The sequence below is a fragment of the Wyeomyia smithii genome, chromosome 3 (genome assembly GCF_029784165.1).
Source record: "Wyeomyia smithii strain HCP4-BCI-WySm-NY-G18 chromosome 3, ASM2978416v1, whole genome shotgun sequence".
Lineage (NCBI taxonomy): Eukaryota > Metazoa > Arthropoda > Insecta > Diptera > Culicidae > Wyeomyia > Wyeomyia smithii.
In genome coordinates, this window is record NC_073696.1 from 69,198,333 (window position 1) to 69,219,315 (window position 20,983).

Genomic DNA, 20,983 nt, shown 5'->3' on the forward strand with positions numbered 1-20,983 from the left:
AAAGCGAGGAGTCTTCAAGTAGGTGGATATTTGATTTTGCCAGGAAAGTATGTCCGGACTCTGTTCCTGAGCAAAATATTGTTCGCGATGCGTCTCCGGGCCACGACGCGATAGAATCACCTTTTACGATGGCAGAACTTTCAGTTGCCCTCCTGTCCTGTAACAATAACGCGCCTGGATTAGATAGAATCAAATTCAACTTGTTGAAGAATCTACCCGGCAATGCCAAGAGGCGCTTGTTGAACTTGTTCAATAAGTTCCTGGAGCAAAACATTGTACCGCAGGATTGGAGGCAAGTGAAGGTGATCGCCATCCAAAAACCAGGGAAACCAGCTTCTAATCACAACTCTTATAGGCCGATTGCAATGCTATCCTGTATCCGGAAATTGATGGAAAAAATGATACTCCGTCGTTTAGACCACTGGGTCGAATCAAATGGTCTACTATCAGAAACTCAATTTGGCTTCCGCCGTGCCAAAGGGACGAATGATTGTCTTGCGTTGCTTTCAACAGATATTCAGCTGGCGTATGCTCGTAAAGAACAAATGGCGTCTGCGTTCTTGGACATTAAGGGGGCTTTTGATTCCGTTTCTATTGACATTCTTTCGGGTAAACTTCACCGACAAGGATTTTCTCCAATTTTGAACAATTTTTTGCACAATTTGTTGTCCGGAAAGCACATGCATTTTACGCATGGCGATTTGGCAACTTTTCGCATTAGCTACATGGGTCTTCCCCAGGGCTCATGTTTAAGCCCCCTTCTTTACAACTTTTATGTAAATGACATCGACGAATGTCTGGCAAATTCATGCACGATAAGACAACTTGCAGACGACAGTGTAATCTCTGTTACAGGAGCCAAAGCTGCCGATTTGCAAGGACCATTGCAAGATACCTTGGACAATTTGTCTGCTTGGGCTTTACAGCTAGGTATCGAATTCTCTCCGGAGAAGACTGAGATAGTAGTTTTTTCTAGGAAGCATGAACCTGCTCAGCTTCAAACACAATTAATGGGTAAAACGATTTCTCAGGTTTTGGTACACAAATATCTTGGTGTCTGGTTCGACTCTAAAGGCACCTGGGGTTGTCACGTGAGGTATCTGATGAAAAAATGTCAACAAAGAGTGAATTTTCTTCGTACAATAACCGGACAATGGTGGGGAGCCCATCCAGGAGACCTTATAAGGCTTTACCAAACAACGATATTGTCTGTTATTGAATACGGGTGTTTCTGCTTCCGCTCCGCAGCAAACACACATTTGATCAAACTGGAGCGAATACAATATCGTTGTTTGCGTATCGCCTTAGGTTGCATGCAGTCGACCCATACGATGAGTTTGGAGGTTTTAGCTGGAGTACTACCATTGAAAAACCGCTTCTGGAGCCTGTCTTCTCGTATTCTAATCAAATGTGAGGTCTTGAACCGTCCCGTGATTGAAAATTTTGAAAGGTTAATCGAACTTAATTCTCAAACCCGTTTTATGACATTGTATTTCAATCACATGTCCCAAAATATTAACCCTTCTTCGAATATTCCAAATCGTGTCGACTTATCAAATACTTCTGATTCTACTGTGTTTTTCGATACATCCATGATAGAAGAAACTCGTGGAATCCCGGATCATTTACGCGTGCAGCAGATCCCTAAAATTTTTTCAATAAATATCGAAACATCAACTGCGACAATATGTACTACACTGACGGATCACTTCTTGATGGGTCCACTGGCTTCGGTATCTTCAATAACAATTTAACCGTCTCCCATAAGCTCGATAATCCTGCTTCTGTTTACGTCGCAGAATTAGCTGCAATTCAGTACACCCTAGGGATTATCGAAAAAATGCCCACGGACCATTATTTCATCTTTACGGACAGTCTCAGTTCCATTGAGGCTCTCCGATCGATGAAAGATGTTAAGCACTCTCCGTATTTCCTGGGGAAAATACGGGAACATCTGAGTGCTTTATCCGAAAAATCTACTCAGATTACCTTAGCGTGGGTCCCTTCTCACTGCTCGATACCGGGTAATGAGAAAGCGGACTCTTTGGCTAAGGTGGGCGCAACAAACGGTGATATTTATGAAAGACCAATTGCCTTTAATGAATTTTTCGCACTTGTACGTCAGAATACGATCATCAGTTGGCAAAATGCTTGGACCAGAGGGGAATTGGGAAGGTGGTTACATTCCATAATCCCCAAAGTATCGACGAACCCGTGGTTCAAGGGGTTGGATGTAGGTCGGGATTTCATTTGCGTGATGTCCCGGCTTATGTCCAATCACTATAGATTTGACGCGCTCCTCCGTCGTGTTGGGCTCGGGGAAAGTGGTATCTGTGCCTGTGGTGAAGGTTATCACGACATAGAGCATGTGGTTTGGTCATGCCCTGTACACCGTGACGCCAGGTCTAAATTAATAGCTTCCCTGCAGGCCGAGGGTAGACAGCCGGCTGTTCCTGTTCGTGATGTCTTGGCGAGCCGTGACCTATCCTACATGTCCCTTATATACGTTTTCCTGAAATCCATCCACGCCCCAGTCTAGTCCCGTTCCCCTCCGTCTACACCCAACAAAACGACAAGAACACGTTTGAACCTTAAGCACAAAACCAGCAACCAGACCCCGCACAATAGAACCAGGACCCAAGGACTACGAGCCTCTGTCCCAACTCACGACATCGTGGCTCAGCAGAACGAATCCATACATGCCATTCGACGATTATCAGTCGACCATTGAACAACAAAACACTGTTGGAAATCCCATGCTAGTTTTAAGTTAGACTTAATTTCAGCTCGTAGTCGGCAGCGAGGATAAAAAATTTGCTTTAGTTTTTAAGTCATCAGATATAATTGGCGCCGTTAAACATTAAATTGTATTTGTGCCGTGTCAAATAAATGTTATGTGAAGAAAAAAAAACTAAAATACGTCAAAAACCAGGAATACCAGATTCACAGATTCGTGTGTGAAATGCAGATTTTTGGAGTCCGTATGCAGATTTTTTGTTTGATTTCTAAATATTTGTGGTCACTTTTTGTAGAGCTTGTAGATTTACGTAACTTTTTCCAAAATGTGTGCATATTTTTGCCTGTTTAATCATAATTTTTTTGACATCGGCTAACATACATCCGTAATTGCGTCCTAAGGTTTTAAATATCTTTTGGAAAAAGTTGAAAAGTTGTTTATAAGACATGACCGCAGAGCTAACGTAGAATACGGTAGCCTGTCTTTTATCAATGTATTTCTTGCAGTAGATTTGGGAATACACTCGATTGGGGCTAATTAATTTGATGGTGATCAGCTCTCTGCTCTAAATGACGTTTACCTCTACAGCCGGCACTCTGGTAACGATAATGAAAAACAGCATAAGCTATGTGCAGCTTTGCGGTTTTACTTGCTGCCGTGTCCAGAACAAGAATGAAGTTAAAATGTTGCAGAGCTGTCGTTTGTATCAATTTGCACTGAGATATCTTAATCTAGGGAAAGTCTACGAAGAGATGATAGAGACGAGCGCAAATAGTGCATTTCCGTCCCGGTTAACTAGGTATAATATTCTATCGAACATATTCAGGAAGGCAAGCTTTAGGAGACCAATTCGAATTCCAATATTTGCAACCATCCGCATTCTGCTGCTCCAGAAAGGATGAGTATTTCAATTCGATGGCGTGCGCTTTTATAAGCGACTAATATTTGTCACCACCCGCTTTCTGCTGCTCCAGAAAGAACCCTCCGCTTTTCTGGTCGATGCGTGTGGTGCAGCAAAAACCATATAAACAAGAAATATCGCCTGCTGCGCTGTGTCACTCGCAAGTCTGCCTGCTACTGGTCGATTCGTTTTCCAGTGAAGCATTCTTTTACTACAATAATTGGATGATCAATGAAGACTAGATTGTTACTAACTTTTATATGTAACTCGGGCGTGTCGTTGTGCACTCGAGGCGTGTCGTTTTACACTCGAGCAAACGTTGGTAACAGCAACTACAAATCGTTTATAAAGTCAAATCGTTTGTATGCTCTAGTGTCGCCTGTGCTGGGGAAGTGCTCGGATTGCAACATTGCGGATACGCGATTGATTGAATTATAATCAAGTTTGCTATGAATTTCAATCACTTTACTATGAAAAAATGTTAGTGAAAATGATTTCATAAACTAGAGTTATTTATTTACCATCCAACGAGATATCAATGACTAAAATTCGTTCAATGGTAACGAAGTAGGAAGCGTTTGAAAACTTCTATTCTGTCGCTTCAGTCCATTCTCGATTTTTCGGGATGCTACTCTACTAATCTCTATCTATTTCTCTGTCAGCACTTGTTTCCAGATTCTAAAACCGATTTAGCAAACTTTAACAACAATCAATTGAAGTTTCATATGGAGGGACACTATTCCAATCACCCCGAACCTTTTAAGCAGTTTGCATCTGTTTTGCAGGGGACTTTCTTCATCACCCAAATAGTGTCTGAATAGTGGCAATTTTATTCATTTGATGTTTTTTGAAAGATTTTTCGGTGTTTAACGGTATTTTATGTATTCGTAAGACAGCTAGTTAATCAGTGTTTTCGTTCTCATACATAGTTGAAATTGTCGATATTGATCAAAATTCAGGAGATTGAGGCCCATTTATTTCGACTGATTAAAATAGGCGCCACTGCTTAAGCCGTTCGTTACCCTATGTAGATGCCAACAAACGTATGGCACCGGAGACAAGCGATAACGCAGCCAGAAAATCTATCACAACAGGAGGAACCTTGTTGTAAGGAGAACTATCTTCGGAGGCATCGCTACTGGAGCTTCCCATTTGGCGCATTACAACAAACGTACTATTACTTCTCGCAAAGTTCAGACCGCCGTACGTTTGTTGCTCCAAGTAAATTGTTTCATTCCTCCTGCCAAGTACAAATTACAATCGTCCCTTCTTAGGGCCACAAACTCGTTTGCATACATAAACGTTTTTATAGGCAAAAGAAACCATTTTGTGCTGTTGGTTTATTTTTTTGGAACACGGCTTATTTTTGGAAAGGTTTCGTTATGATTACAAATATTTCTAGGGCAAAAACGGTTTGTTTGATCGGTGTGACGTCTTCGGCAAAGTTGTAGATAACAATTTAATTTTTCCGAAAAAATACACACTATAAAAAAAAATATTTTTTTTTGACGTAAGACTACGTCTTTGTTTTCTAGAGCAAGAGCAAATTTTATGCGCGGCCAACAAAATATTCAATGCTACTGGTGGTGGTGCGATCAGCAGCGTTCTGTAGCACACATTTCGAGCTGAAGATCATGGAGTCGATTCTTTTTAGAACTATAAATGCTTGAAGATAAGAGTTATGAGAATTTTCACAACTACTTCTAGTGTGAAATGTTCAACTATTTCTTAATAATCATTTTTACAATAACGACCAGGGCGCACCGAAGATAAACGGTAGTGTTGCCTATGAATAGTTTATCACAAGAAGATATAACTCTCATTTGAAGAAATTTCACTGCTAAATTGAGTGATTTTATGGTTTAATTGTTTGGTTGTGCCCACTCGAACACCGTTATCAGTCAAATATTAGTAACGAAAATTAGTTAATCTAAGAACCAGAGTGATTTTCGCATCGGAAAAGCAAAAACTTTCTTTTGATGCTTATGAAAATCACTCAGTAGTATCGAAGGTGTTTTGGTTTGTTTGTCTTTCTCTAAGCTGCGTGGCCACGCCCTAATGGCAAAAATCTACGTTCAACTCGATACAAAAGACTGCGTGTAGAAAATTCAGCTTCAGTCTAGTTTGTCACACAATAGCGAGTATAGCTGTTAGAGGTACGCGACATTGAGAAACGAGAGCTGCATACGAGTCATCTTCCAGGTACTGCGGAACATGTATGCTGCAGAATATTTAGCTGGCACAGCTACAGAAGGGCACAGCGGAGAGCAAACTTTATTATGCGCGATTAAGCAAAATATTCAATGCTATCGATGGTGCGATCATCAGCGTTCAGCACAAATTTCTAACAGAAGATTATGGAATCGGTTCTTTTCAGGACTATACATGCTTGAAAATAAGAGTTATGCGAATTTTCGTAACTACTACTAGTGTAAAGTTTTCATGTATTCATGCATCGTTAGTTTTAGTTTTAGTTATCAGATATAAACGGAAGTGTTGCCTATGAACAGTTTATCGCAGCATATAATATATACATTTAGTCCTACGTCACCATTTCATACATTCCCTAGTGCCTTGTAGTATTTTCAAAAAAGTGAAAATAAAAAATAAAAACCAAATATCTAAAAAAGCTCACTTTCTAAAGATCTGATTGATTTTTATAGAAACTACAAAACATTATCCAAACAATGAAACCGTTCCGACTATGGAGAAATCAAGAAAAAAATGTTATAATTTTTTGAAATAATTGTAATTTTTGTTCTCAAGAATGTACCATATTCTTTTAGGAAGGACAAAATTATTATCTACAACTTTGTCAAAGACACTATATTTTAAATTTCCCATACAGTATTCTATTGGAAATCGAAAATATTTCTGCAGTAAAAACGGTTCGTTTGATTAGCATAGTGTCTTCAGCAAAGTTGTAGATAACAATATTGTCCTTCCAAAAAAAAATATCAACAATTTTTTTCCAGGAAATCATATTTTTATTCTTAATATCTCCATGGTCGATTTCTGTTTTTAGGTTATCTTTTGCAGCTTTTTCTAAACAGACCTAAAATATGAGCTTTTTTCGATAAATAATTTTGAATTTTTCTTTTACCTTTTTTTAGAAAAAATTTTTTTTTAATAAAATAAAATGTAATTTTTGAAAATTAAATTAAATGGCTTTTTTTTACATAGAAACATCTATGCAAAGTTTCGGCCAAATCAAAAATGGTCGATTAACTTGGTTGTTCATTTTTTGTGGAATTGCTCCCCACTTCTCGTTATTGCTACATGTTTAATAAAGTCCTTGTTTCGGATTTTGCCATACAGCCTTGGCCCTCAAAAAGAACTCTGAAAAGAGTCTGAGAAGCGTACATGTCACGAAAAACCTTTATTTTTTGTTAATGCATTTGAAATAGAATGGAAACAACAGCTTTAATCAGTCACACGCCCGGATTTGAGGGAAGGCAAATGCCCCGGGCCTCCTGATTCAAAAGGGCCCCCCTAGTCCTGGGGCGACCGTTTTTTTTGCTCGTCACCTTCCAGAACGTTACCTCTAAATGTTTTTAGAAAAGAGGGCCTCACAAACTAATTTGCCCCGGCCCCCCACCGTTTAAATCCGGCCCTGATCAGTAGTTATATGAATTTCCATGAAATATGATTCAAGTAACGTTTATATAGTAGCAGAGCATTCAATGCATTCCTGTATAGTTATTTCTGAACTATAAAGGAATGCAAAAGTTTGCTGGAATTCGGAATTTTCGTTAAAACGGTTTTTGTTTTTGATGGTGTTACAGATGGTTTTTGCCTTTGCTTATGAGTGTGCATACTTGCCCACAGCGACATCAGTGACATTACTGCCTACTAAACAAAATTTTAAAATAATCGTTATTTTTCTGGTCGATAAACCGTCATCGAGTGGCACGTCTGTTTGTTCGTGGATGTATTATTGAAAATGGTTAAGCCTTGTTTAAACACAGATTACGATCAATCTGATTGGTCATCTAATGCTCGCTTCTCCTTACAACACGATTGGCAAAAGCATTCTGTGCCTAACACGCATCAGTATCGGACGTGTTTGGTGATCGCTCCGATAGAATATAAAACAAAAGACGTGTGAACAAGTGTTGGCATTGTTTGCCTGGTCGAGTGAAATAAATCCGGGTTCAAGGTCGCGCCTTTGTGCAACTGTTTCGCATCGTGACTGCCAGCTGGTGCGTAAGCCGATTTGGCTGTTGGCTGAATTGTGCTACAGCAGTGGACGAGACACAAAAGAGGAAAAAGAAGAAGCCATCAGTTGACAGTTGAGTTGTATCGCTGTGTGGAGTGATCTCACACCTGGCTCGCTGCTGGTGGCTGTTTGGTGCTGCTGGCTGTAACGGCTGCAACTTCGAACGATCGGACAACCAACCTTACTGGAAGGGAGAAGTAAAAAGGTACGTGCTCTTGACGGCGCTAGTGCGCTAGAGTTAGCGGAATGGATGTAGATCCCTCGCCTCCCGCGCCACCATCCCCGAACCCCTCTGACCCTGACCCTTCTGTTACCCCCTCCCCTGTTCATTCTTCAGTCCCCCCTCGCCCCACGCTTTACCCAGACGGAGCCCAGGGCAGCTATACTGTCTATTTTCGGCCAAAGGCGGGACCGAAATCGAAACAGTTGAACCTCTTGCAGATTTCTAAAGACCTGACGAAGGAGTACAAGGGCGTGACCGAAATTTCCAAGGTCCGGCCTAACAAGCTCCGTGTCGTGGTCAGTAACCTGAAAGAGGCCAACGATATAGCCTGCTCTGAGCTCTTCACACGCGAGTATCGCGTTTACATACCCGCACGAGACGTGGAGATCGACGGTGTCATAACCGATTCGAGTCTGTCCGTCGAGTGTATTTTGCAAAGTGCTAAAGGGTGCTTCAAGAATAGCACATGTCCCGATGTGAAGGTGCTCGACTGCAAGCAATTGCGGTCAGCATCGATCATCGGTGGCAAAACAGTATACACTCCGTCAGACTCGTTTCGAGTTACGTTCGCCGGGTCAGCGCTACCAAGCCACGTCTCGATCCACCGGGTTCGTCTCCCTGTGCGATTATATGTGCCTCGCGTCATGAACTGCCTGAATTGTAAGCAGTTAGGCCACACCGCCGCCTACTGCTGCAATAAGGCACGTTGTGGCAAGTGTGGGGAGAATCATGCGGATGATTCCTGCAGTAAAAATGCTGAAAAATGCATTCACTGTGGGGAGAGTCAGCATGAGCTCTCGACATGTGCGGTGTACATGCAGCGCAGGGATAAAATAAAGAGGTCTCTCAAAGAGCGTTCGAAGCGTTCTTACGCTGAGATGCTGAAGAAGACCGTTACCACTTCTCCCATTACATCAAACCCTTTTGATCTGTTGTCCTCTGATGAAACCGATTCTGACGATTCACCAGCGGGAACATCTTACGCCAATCCTGGGGAGTCTAGAAAGAGGAAAAATATTTCCTCTCCTAAACTTCCCAGAAAAGGTCCTAAGATTTCTCACAGTGAAATGAAAGTTACAAACAAACCAAACAGTGCTGCGGAAAAAACGAAGCAAACTCCTCCTGGGCTTGCAAATTTAAAGTCCCAGAAGGAGTTCCCAGCACTGCCAGGAACATCTAAAACCCCAGTTGTTCCTTTTGCACTTCCAGTTGATGAAACAAACTCTGGATTAGTGAAATTTTCTGACATTGTGGACTGGATTTTTGAAACTATCAATGTACCCGATCCAATTAAAATTTTTCTTACAGCATTCCTCCCAACAGTTAGATCATTTTTGAAGCAATTGACTGCCCAATGGCCCCTCCTTGCAGCGATTGTATCCTTCGATGCCTAATTCAACTGCGTATATGAAGGATTCTATCTCTGTCTTACAGTGGAATTGTAGAAGTATTTTACCAAAAATTGATTCGTTTAAAGTTTTGATAAATAAAAACAAATACGATGCATTTTCCCTTTGTGAAACTTGGCTTACTTCAAATATTGATCTCAACTTCCACGATTTTAATATTATTCGCCTTGATCGAGATACCCCATATGGAGGAGTACTTTTAGGGATTAAAAAGTGCTATTCTTTCTATCGTATTAACCTCCCCTCGATTCCAGGCATCGAAGTTGTCGCATGTCAAATGACAATACAAGGTAAAGAGCTTTGTATTGCCTCAATATATATTCCTCCCAGAGCACAGGTTGGGCAACGGCTGCTCTTTGATTTAATAGAACTTCTTCCCTCGCCACGTTTGATTTTGGGAGACTTCAACTCTCATGGTGTGGCTTAGGGTTCCCCCTACAATGATAACAGCTCCTCTTTAATCTATAACCTTTGCGATGACTTCGACATGACTATTTTAAACAACGGTGAAATGACACGTATCCCGAAACCTCCAGCGCGCCCAAGCGCTTTGGATCTATCCTTATGTTCGACGTCGCTACGGTTGGATTGCACATGGAAGGTAATCCTCGATCCTCACGGTAGCGACCATTTGCCTATTCTTATTTCAATTAATAACGGGTCAACTCGCATGCGACCAGTTGACATTCCGTATGACCTCACACGGAATGTCGATTGGAAGTTATACGAGGAAATGATTTCAAAAGCGGTCGATTCAATTCAACATCATCCACCACTTGAAGAATACAACCTCCTCGCGGGCTTGATTCTCGACGCCGCGTTGCAAGCCCAAACGAAGAAATATCCCGGCGTAACGATTAAAGAACGGCCTCCCACTCCGTGGTGGGACCAAGGTTTGCTCCGATGTCTACACGCAAAGATCCGAGGCGTTTTTGGCCTACCAGAAGGGAGATATACCCGACGACTATATACGGTATTCGGAGCTTGATACCAAGCTTAAAAGCTTGGCTAAAGCAAAGAAACGCGGATATTGGCGTCGGTTCGTGAACGAGACGTCGAGGGAGACATCGATGAGCACTCTTTGGAACACAGCCCGAAGAATGCGGAATCGCGTAACGGTCAACGAAAGCGAGGAGTCTTCAAGTAGGTGGATATTTGATTTTGCCAGGAAAGTATGTCCGGACTCTGTTCCTGAGCAAAATATTGTTCGCGATGCGTCTCCGGGCCACGACGCGATAGAATCACCTTTTACGATGGCAGAATTTTCAGTTGCCCTCCTGTCCTGTAACAATAACGCGCCTGGGTTAGATAGAATCAAATTCAACTTGTTGAAGAATCTACCCGGCAATGCCAAGAGGCGCTTGTTGGACTTGTTCAATAAGTTCCTGGAGCAAAACATTGTACCGCAGGATTGGAGGCAAGTGAAGGTGATCGCCATCCAAAAACCAGGGAAACCAGCTTCTGATCACAACTCTTATAGGCCAATTGCAATGCTATCCTGTATCCGGAAATTGATGGAAAAAATGATACTCCGTCGTTTAGACCATTGGGTCGAATCAAATGGTCTACTATCGGATACTCAATTTGGCTTCCGCCGTGCCAAAGGGACGAATGATTGTCTTGCGTTGCTTTCAACAGATATTCAGCTGGCGTATGCTCGCAGAGAACAAATGGCGTCTGCGTTCTTGGACATTAAGGGGGCTTTTGATTCCGTTTCTATTGACATTCTTTCGGGTAAACTTCACCGACAAGGATTTTCTCCAATTTTAAACTATTTTTTGCACAATTTGTTGTCCGAAAAGCACATGCATTTTACGCACGGCGATTTGGCAACTTTTCGAATTAGCTACATGGGTCTTCCCCAGGGCTCATGTTTAAGCCCCCTTCTTTACAACTTTTATGTAAATGACATCGACGAATGTCTGACAAATTCATGCACGATAAGACAACTTGCAGACGACAGTGTAATCTCTGTTACAGGAGCCAAAGCTGCCGATTTGCAAGGACCATTGCAAGATACCTTGGACAATTTGTCTGCTTGGGCTTTACAGCTAGGTATCGATTTCTCTCCGGAGAAAACTGAGATAGTAGTTTTTTCTAGGAAGCATAAACCTGCTCAGCTTCAAACACAATTAATGGGTAAAACGATTTCTCAGGTTTTGGTACACAAATATCTTGGTGTCTGGTTCGACTCTAAAGGCACCTGGGGTTGTCACGTGAGGTATCTGATGAAAAAATGTCAACAAAGAGTGAATTTTCTTCGTACAATAACCGGACAATGGTGGGGAGCCCATCCAGGAGACCTTATAAGGCTTTACCAAACAACGATACTGTCTGTTATTGAATACGGGTGTTTCTGCTTCCGCTCCGCAGCAAACACACATTTGATCAAACTGGAGCGAATACAATATCGTTGTTTGCGTATCGCCTTAGGTTGCATGCAGTCGACCCATACGATGAGTTTGGAGGTCTTAGCGGGAGTACTACCATTGAAAATACGCTTCTGGAGCCTGTCTTCTCGTATTCTTATCAAATGTGAGGTCTTGAACCGTCCCGTGATTGAAAATTTTGAAAGGTTAATCGAACTTAATTCTCAAACCCGTTTTATGACATTGTATTTCAATCACATGTCCTAAAATATTAACCCTTCTTCGTATATTCCAAATCGTGTCGACTTATCAAATACTTCTGATTCTACTGTGTTTTTCGATACATCCATGATAGAAGAAACTCGTGGAATCCCGGATCTTTTACGCGTGCAGCAGATCCCCAAAATTTTTTCAATAAATATCGAAACATCAACTGCAACAACATGTTCTACACTGACGGATCACTTCTTGATGGGTCCACTGGCTTCGGTATTTTCAATAACAATTTAACCGTCTCCCATAAACTCGATAATCCTGCTTCTGTTTACGTCGCAGAATTAGCTGCAATTCAGTACACCCTAGGAATTATCGAAAAAATGCCCAAGGACCATTATTTCATCTTTACGGACAGTCTCAGTTCCATTGAGGCTCTCCGATCGATGAAAGATGTTAAGCACTCTCCGTATTTCCTGGGTAAAATACGGGAACATCTGAGTGCTTTATCCGAAAATCGTTTCAGATTACCTTAGCGTGGGTCCCTTCTCACTGCTCGATACCGGGCAATGAGAAAGCGGACTCTTTGGCTAAGGTGGGCGCAACAAACGGTGATATTTATGAAAGACCAATTGCCTTTAATGAATTTTTCGCACTTGTACGTCAGAATACGATCATCAGTTGGCAAAATGCTTGGACCAGAGGGGAACTGGGAAGGTGATTACATTCCATAATCCCCAAGGTGTCGACGAACCCGTGGTTCAAGGGGTTGGATGTAGGTCGGGATTTCATTTGCGTGATGTCCCGGCTTATGTCCAATCACTATAGATTTGACGCGCATCTCCGTCGTGTTGGGCTCGGGGAAAGTGGTATCTGTGCCTGTGGTGAAGGTTATCACGACATAGAGCATGTGGTTTGGTCATGCCCTGTACACCATGACGCCAGGTCTAAATTAATAGCTTCCCTGCAGGCCGAAAGTAGGCAGCCGGCTGTTCCTGTTCGTGATGTCTTGGCGAGCCGTGGCCTATCCTACATGTCCCTTATATACGTTTTCCTGAAATCCATCCACGCCCCAGTTTAATCTTATTCCCTTCCGCCTACATCCAACCAAAGGACAAGAACACGTTAAGACCCCGGATCCGGAAACAGCAACTAGACCCGCACGATACTCTCAGGTCCCGAGGGAGACAACCCAATATGCCAGTCCGTAATATCTTGGCCCAGCAGCGGAACATATTCAATAGGCTGCTTACCTATGGCGATAGAAAACCATCAAACAACAAATCAGTGCTTTTAATGCAAAACATTCTGGCTTTAAGTTAGATTTAGTTTCAGCTCGTAGTCGGCAGCGAGGATAAAAAATTTGCTTTTAGTTATTAAGGTACTTTAGAAAGTAAGCTACCAGATATAATTGGCGCCGTTAAACATTAAATTGTATTTGTGCCGTGTCAAATAAATTATAGATGAAGAAAAAAAAAACGATCGGCAAAACTATATACCAAGTAAACCGGGAATGTACTCTTTTAGTTACACAAGTACCTGCTTCTGCACAAACCAATCAAGGGACGAATTACCGGAGTTAAAGTCCTTTTAAAAGCACTTAATCAGTTCAATCAAACCAATCAGTTTACTAGTGGATGGCCACTAAGGCAGTCCCAACTAAGCAGAAGCATCTTATTAGAAATATTGAGAAAATTAATGAAATATTAAACAGAGCCGTTCTTTTCATTGCCATTAATTGCAAGAAAACGTACTCCATTACAACGCCGTTTGTAGTAAAAGTAAAGTCTCATTTTTGTAGATGTGTTAGATGCATCTATGTATAAACGATTGTTGAGGGTTTGATACATATTATCATTTGCTGTGTGAGAACCGAAAAGATCGAAGAATTTGCGCAGTTAGCAGTTTCCATAAATCGTTAGTGTTCAAAGTGCATGAGTTATTTACTATATCTAGTGTAATGGAACTGGCATTATTCCAAGGTGACCGAATGTACCAAATGTAATGTAGACTAAGACACGGTTATATGAGAAAAAGCGATGGTGTTATTTTTTCGCTCCCAGACACTTTTTGGTTTTATTATGGGTCCTACAACAAGTATGTAACTCTTTAGATCGATCGAAGGGACTATATTTTTGCGCCCGATTTTCAAAGTCTCCATACGATTTTATATGGGAGAATCAACTTTTTTAAAACTTTTTCTCTAGAGATGTCCAGTTGACTCCTAAAAATATATCAATACATGATATTTGCAGGAAATTTTCCTGGGAAAACACTTTTGAAAACCGTGAGGCGCTACGATGCTTGAAGAAAAATTAATTCCCTCAAACTGATTGAATATCTGATGAACGGCTCACCATTGAGTTTTTCTAGGAATATTGCTGCAGCATGCTACTGTTGCAAATACAACCATGTGATAAGAAATGATATCGTGTAAAATATCGTGAAAACCCGAAACCCGAGCCCGACCCGTAACCGTCGGACTCGGGTCGGGTTCGGGTTTGGTAGACAACAATTTTTCGGGTTCGGGTCGGGTTCGGGTTTGAAAATGTCGGGTTTGGGTTTGAAAACCCGAAATCCGACTATATCAATTTAGCATATTTATAGGTTAATTATCTTTCTTATTTTTAATGACTATAATGCAAGTCAAGCTATTGTCATTTCTATTTCAAGCAGTAAATGTGGAGCTGACGATTGAAAAATAGCTATTTAGCGAGGCCGGCTTATACGTCTTGCGGTGGTGTAAACGGAAACGCATCTGACCGGAGATTAGAAGTTGTGGGTTCGAGTCCCACCTGCTGGACTATATTTTTCGTAAATTTCCAATTAACGTTTTCTCCAGTTAGTACATTTTCCAATCGTCAGATCCACCAACTGCTTGAAATAGATATAAAATAATGATGTCTGATTTCACGCAGCTGTAAAATTCATTAACATTTCAATATCATTCGAGACTCAAAGTTTCAGGGTAGCCTCAAATCGGTTTGAAAAATCGACCCCAAAAAAATCTCGGATTCGGGTTTCACAGTTTCGGGTTCGGGTTTCATGAAAATAAAATTTTCGGGCTAGGGTCGAGTTAGGGTTTTATCGAAAAAAAAGTTTCGGGTTCGGGTTGGGTTCGGGTTTCAAACGAAAAAAAAGCCAAACCTGACCATCTCTGCTAAACATGGCCCACAAAACATTCCACTTGACGAAGCCGTGAGCCCAGTTTTAGTTGATTTTCTCATCCAACGCTTAGAAGCACTTCATACTTCATTTGAGCCTAATTTGGAGTCATTTCGTCCTTCAGACCTCTGAAAGCATTCTACAACAATTCTAAGTATTCTTTTGTCTGTAGACGTTTCTTTTCTTTACCAAAGTGATTCTAATGTATATTTTGGGATTATAATTTTTCAATTTCTGGCTTTTACAACCACTTTCAGTGATTCTGTATTGAATTTGGAATCATTTTCTTTTCGTCTTGTCTGGTTATCATTACCGTTTTACCTTTGTTATACTAAACAAAGGTTATAAAATCGGTCCAAAAACGCAAAATAGATCCAAGATCCGGAGGGCCGAATCGTATATACCATTCGACTCAGCTCGACGAATTGAGCAATGTCTGTTCGTGTGTATGTGTGTGTGTATGTGTGTGTGTGTGTGTGTGTGTGTGTGTGTGTGTGTGTGTGTATGTATGTTGTCTGTATGTATGTGCCGCAAAAAACTAACGCACCTTTCTTACAGAACGCAATCTCCGATTTTGATGATCTTATACGCAAACGAAAGCTACTGTTCTCCCCCAGAATGCTACCAGGTGGATTTTCGATTAGTGGCTTAGATTTTGAATTATTGAATTTTTGTTAGCAGATGGGCCACATGCGCTTCGGACTGCTGTGGTTTCCCCATGCCTGCCTTAAGGTCGTCGTTTAAAAATAAAAAAAATAAGGTTGAAGTCTTGGATATGCTACTGAATAGTTTCCTTTCTTACGTCTTGAGTGTTTCGCAATCCGTGCTAATAAAATTATTCCGCATTAGCCCGTGCCCTTAGCATATTGGAAAAGTGGTATTGATAAAGGGAAGTTTCCAATTTCATCTCAACAGTGACTTGAAGGGAGACGATGGCGATGAAAAGAGGTACAAACTGTCTTTAGCTGAGCAACTAAAAACGATTTCTTCTGAGTTCTAACAATCCACAGGAAATTACCCTTATAGAAAGCAGCTTTGCTCAAGGCTATTATTCCTCTGATTGACGAAACCAGTATCCTTTCGGGAACGAACTTTCAAAAAAGTTGCAGTTTCAGTGTCTACTTAAAATTAACTTTTGTGTGGAATTTATTCAAAATGACCTTGCATTTATTAATTATTTGATGATTTTTAACAGTGAAAAGCTTGAAAATCACCACCAAGTATGTATTATATGGGTTGAAAAAAAAACAATATGGCCATACTCAGGAAAAACAATTGGTGGGACTGACATGCGATTATTTTTAAGATGGGACAATTTGACCTCACATTTTTTTCTGACTTTTTCAAATAAAACATACTTTTTTGTTTCCTTGATCGATAGTAGAGCAAGAAATAGATAGAATCTGATATTTAACTCAAAAACGATGAAAATCCATATGGGACTGGTATGCGATTATAGGCAGTATATCAAAATCGTACAAAAAAAAAAAATAACAAAAAAAAAACACCCTTTTTACAGTACGCATATTCCGATTTTGATGTTCGCATGCTCAAATGAAAACCCCGGAGCTCAATGAAAATCATACTGAGTGCGATTTTTATTGATTGCTTGAACTGTAGAGTTGTGACCACAGTATATTTTAGACATGGGATATATTACTTTCTGGATAATTTATCTCTCTCTCTCTCTCTCTCCATGCTTTTCCTTCTTCTCTATCCCTCTTTTTTTCGTATCGCTAGTTGTTTCTCAAAGGAAAGCAACAATCATCGACAACTTTGCATAACTTTTACACTTTTCGTAATGCGTCTTAACTGGTGTAAATAAATTAATTTTAGAGCAAATTGCAATGCTTACTTAACTTCTTTTCTTGCTTGCGAACCTTACGTCCACACTTTCTTTATAATATATAATCAATTGTACGTTGAACCCAGATTTGCGAAAAATAAGAAGCTTTTACAGCTTTCGGGGAGCATTGAAGCAAAACCTGATCCCACAATGTGCAAATGTAACACAATTAGCGATGCAGATATTGCAGATGCAGAAAACATAAAAAAATCGCTGTTTTGTTTGCAATGCTACGTTTTGAACAGCTGGAATTTTTTTCAGTTGAACTTTTATTTGATGTTTAGTATTAGGTTCTAAATATACTTTTAACTCGTGACCAAGAATTTAAAAAATTGTGAACATCGAGATACGATCATTTGTAGTTTGGATGAAACTGAAGCAACTTTACATGGCTATACACGTTTACTAGTGTGCGCAGGTGGAAAGTCACTTATTTCTATGATATGATGCACTACGCTCATATAAGATATAAATATTGGTTTCTAGTTTAAGACAAAGTGCAAATATGGTATTCCATTTCTCGTTATCGCAGGAAGTTTTATAAAGTCTTAATTTCGGATTTTATCATACAGCCTAGGCCTTCGAAAAGAATAATGTTCTCGTCTACACTCCGAAAATCCAAATCTCTCAAATGTCGCGAAAACCTTCATTTTCAAATTATGCATTTGAGATAGAATTGAATTGACAACTTTCGTCAATGGTTATATTTTTTTTTGTAATGCTGATCTGAGATTAGTAGAAGCTTGCTTCAATTCGTAAAAAAGACTTGATGCTGATTCATAATTCTAGGTCCTGCGATTTCTGAAAGTAATGCGAATGTGCTATTCAAACCTGGATTATGGGAAATCAAAAAATTGGAACTGCCTCGAACTAACATACATATTTGCTGTTCTAGTATGAAATCAGCATCTTTGTTATCTATTACTATTTACTGTTCACTGTTTCTGTTATCTTTTGAATTCATTTTATTCATAATTGAAATTGGATTTACGTTGCTATACGATTTGTGATTTACTGGCCTACTGCCTATAATCGCATACCAGTCCCACGTGCATTCTTGTCGTTCTTATAGAGAAGTTATGGTAAATGTCTATCTCATTATATCATGTCGAAAGTATGGGAATAAACCACGCTCAACAGTTGAAATAACTTAAACACGAAAAATACCTTTGCGTGCTGTTTTCTCAACTTGATGAAAATGAAGATGGGACTGATATGCGATTATAGGCAGCCTAATAAGTATACAATTATAGTTAGTATAACAAAGGTTTCTGTACCACTAGGTGGATAAATTTAGGTTTTTTAGTAATTCTAGGCCTGTTTTAGGCTCCTTCCTAATTTTGAATAGTGTTTTTGGCCATTTTTTAGCTAATTTGGGTTTCTTGTATTTTGATCTATAGAATATTTTTTTTCTTTCTTACACTGTTCTGTGATTCAAAAGTTTGAAATCTACTTTAGAACTTGAAGAAAGAATATGTTTTGCGTCTTTGATTTCATTACTAATATTCCTAACATTTGGAATTATTTACTTTCTGAGATTGCGTTTTTCAGCTTAGAACTTTATGTGACATCAGATTGTTTTAAGGGAGAGATTATTTCTTTCGGGGTTTTTCTGATTTTCACAAATTTCTTTGAGATAACGTGCTAAATAATAAATAATCTCATAGTTTTATTTATTTCTAAATTTCTCTTTCATTGTTTTTTGCACCTTTATGTATTTTTAGTGGTTTTATATTCAAAATTTCGTATAGATTTTTATTCCAATTCACAAAAATGTCCAAAAATTGCGCGAAAAGCATAACACAATGGTTATCCGGTGGAGTCATTTACTATTTAGTAATAACAGACACTATTAAACATTGAACAGTTCTGTTATAACAGTGCTTTTTGCCAATCAAAGCATCGAAAAAAGAACGATTATACGCGTAAAAGATGTGCTATAGCTAAGGCACTTGAGCTATCCAGGTTTCAAGCCTAACCAAAAATCGCGGCGCTCCAACTTTAACGTGTATTTATTCATGTTATTAACATTGTGTGTTAGACTTTTTGTTTAATACCAGTGATATGTTTATCCTAACTCGTAACTTTGTGCCCTCAGGTATATCAAACGCCTTTCATTCGATATCGGGTGTTGGTGAAGATTCACCCAATGGGGAATTGTCTTAACTCGAGAAAAACTTACCCAACACTGCAGAAGTTTCCGCCGAAGCCGTACTGGGATGTATACCCACTAGCTGCAAGACAGCGATGATCAACATTGACGAATGCATAATTAATTTCATTAAGTAAGCGATTCATTTGATTTTAGTGCAGCCGGTGGCGAAAGAATCGGCCAAGGCAGCCGGACATTTCTTCATCGGTTATTTTCTGTCGACTTTCGGACAATTACCGTTCCAAACCGGGGAGTCATGAATAATTTCTACTTCTTTTCTTCCTTGATAGAGTGTGCATAATACGGTGGATTGTCACGTGCAACACTCCTCGGTAGCCGCGTGAAGTAGTTTACTTGGTGGTCACTTGGTGTTAACGAAAATTTCGTTCACATAAATAGTGCAGCCGACCGACGGGACGAGCTTCTAACAAACACTGTTTTTATAATGTCTTACTATAATGTCAGCGCGGTTTGTTATCTACAGTTGGGGAGAGTATGTTTCATTTTTTTTTTGTTTCATCCTTATCTGTACTGGGTGTTCTTCTATATCATCTGTTTTTACACGGTGAGAAGTTTACTGATATTATGTATTGAAATGATTTATACTAGACATTTGAATATATCCTTTGGGTTATTATATTTCAGATAAAATATAGCGCTTCCATTTGGCAGCGTAGGTTCATACAATAAAGTTAGTGGTAATTCCCAGGGGAACCAGCATTCCATTCGTGTCCGTAATATGATCGCACATAGAATGAAATTGTTGACTGAAATCAATGCGTTCTTAATACTGTTTGCGAATAACGTTTACGTCAGACAGCCGTCACCCCAATCATGCGGTTGATTCACACAGTGTGTATAAATAATAAATAAGTCAATATTCGCACTGCCGCGCGGTTTCATGGCATGGGAATGACTTTTCCGCGTTCCCTGTTTCCCGAAAGGTTCACTGGAGCCCGCAATAACCGCGAATAATTGTGCACCGGTAGTCGCGCAAATCTGACCGCTCAATACACTGGCCGTGGCTACACTGTTTCACCGCAAACATTTATTTTTAATTAATATATATTTTAACTCCACCATCCACAGAGAACCGCACAAGTTCGGCTGCACTACCGGGTATATTCAATTCACAAACATAAAAATCCATTCGAAAAAACGTGTATCACAACACGAAGGCCAATCCGACTCGGGTTTGTATATTTAATTCTCCATCTGACGGGTAATAACAATCGCGAACACTATGTATAAAAATATTAATTATCCTGTTAGGTCGAAAGAGCAAAACGAAAAAAGGGAAGACTGTTTCCCTGCGGACAGGGCGCTGCACGCGTAGCGAAATCCGTCACGTTCCAGCTCACACACTAGAGTTTCCACAATTTCCACTTTTCCACCCGAAGGAAAACACGTTCGAACGACGTAAACCTTGTCAATCGACTGACTGTCGTGGAAAATCAGCTGCTCGACTTATGACCCGCTGTTGCGGTCAACAGGGGCCTTCGTGAAAGCACGAAATGACGGTTCGTTTGTAAACAAATGTGTTCATTCCTTGCCGAAGATAAGGCGGCATTTGCTTGGACGATGATGCGCATGCGTTTGAGAAAATTCTTGGATTGGGGCTGAGGAGCGAGGAGCTAGGGAAGAGAGAGGACCGGCTCCCCGAATGAACCAAAACAATGTTAAGGGAGGTTGATTGGTAATCGAGTACATGATGCGCGTTTTGAAGCTAATTGATTGTGTAAGTTGGTA

General features: G+C 40.2%; 1 protein-coding gene across 2 annotated transcripts in view; it reads right to left on the bottom strand.

The window, feature by feature from the left end:
• Positions 1-20,687, bottom strand: part of LOC129730783 (beta-1,3-glucosyltransferase) — a 75,383-nt gene extending 54,696 nt beyond the window's left edge. The window contains exons 1-2 of one of the 2 annotated variants that reach the window (XM_055690351.1): positions 20,315-20,687; positions 19,265-19,786 (exon numbers count right to left, since the gene is read on the bottom strand). In XM_055690351.1, the coding sequence (XP_055546326.1) occupies positions 19,265-19,364 (100 nt within the window). In that variant the 5' untranslated portion in view covers positions 19,365-19,786; positions 20,315-20,687. Of the gene's footprint in view, positions 1-19,264 lie in introns of both variants that reach the window. The other variant, XM_055690350.1, reaches the window with a different exon arrangement.
• Positions 20,688-20,983: the final 296 nt, after the last annotated feature.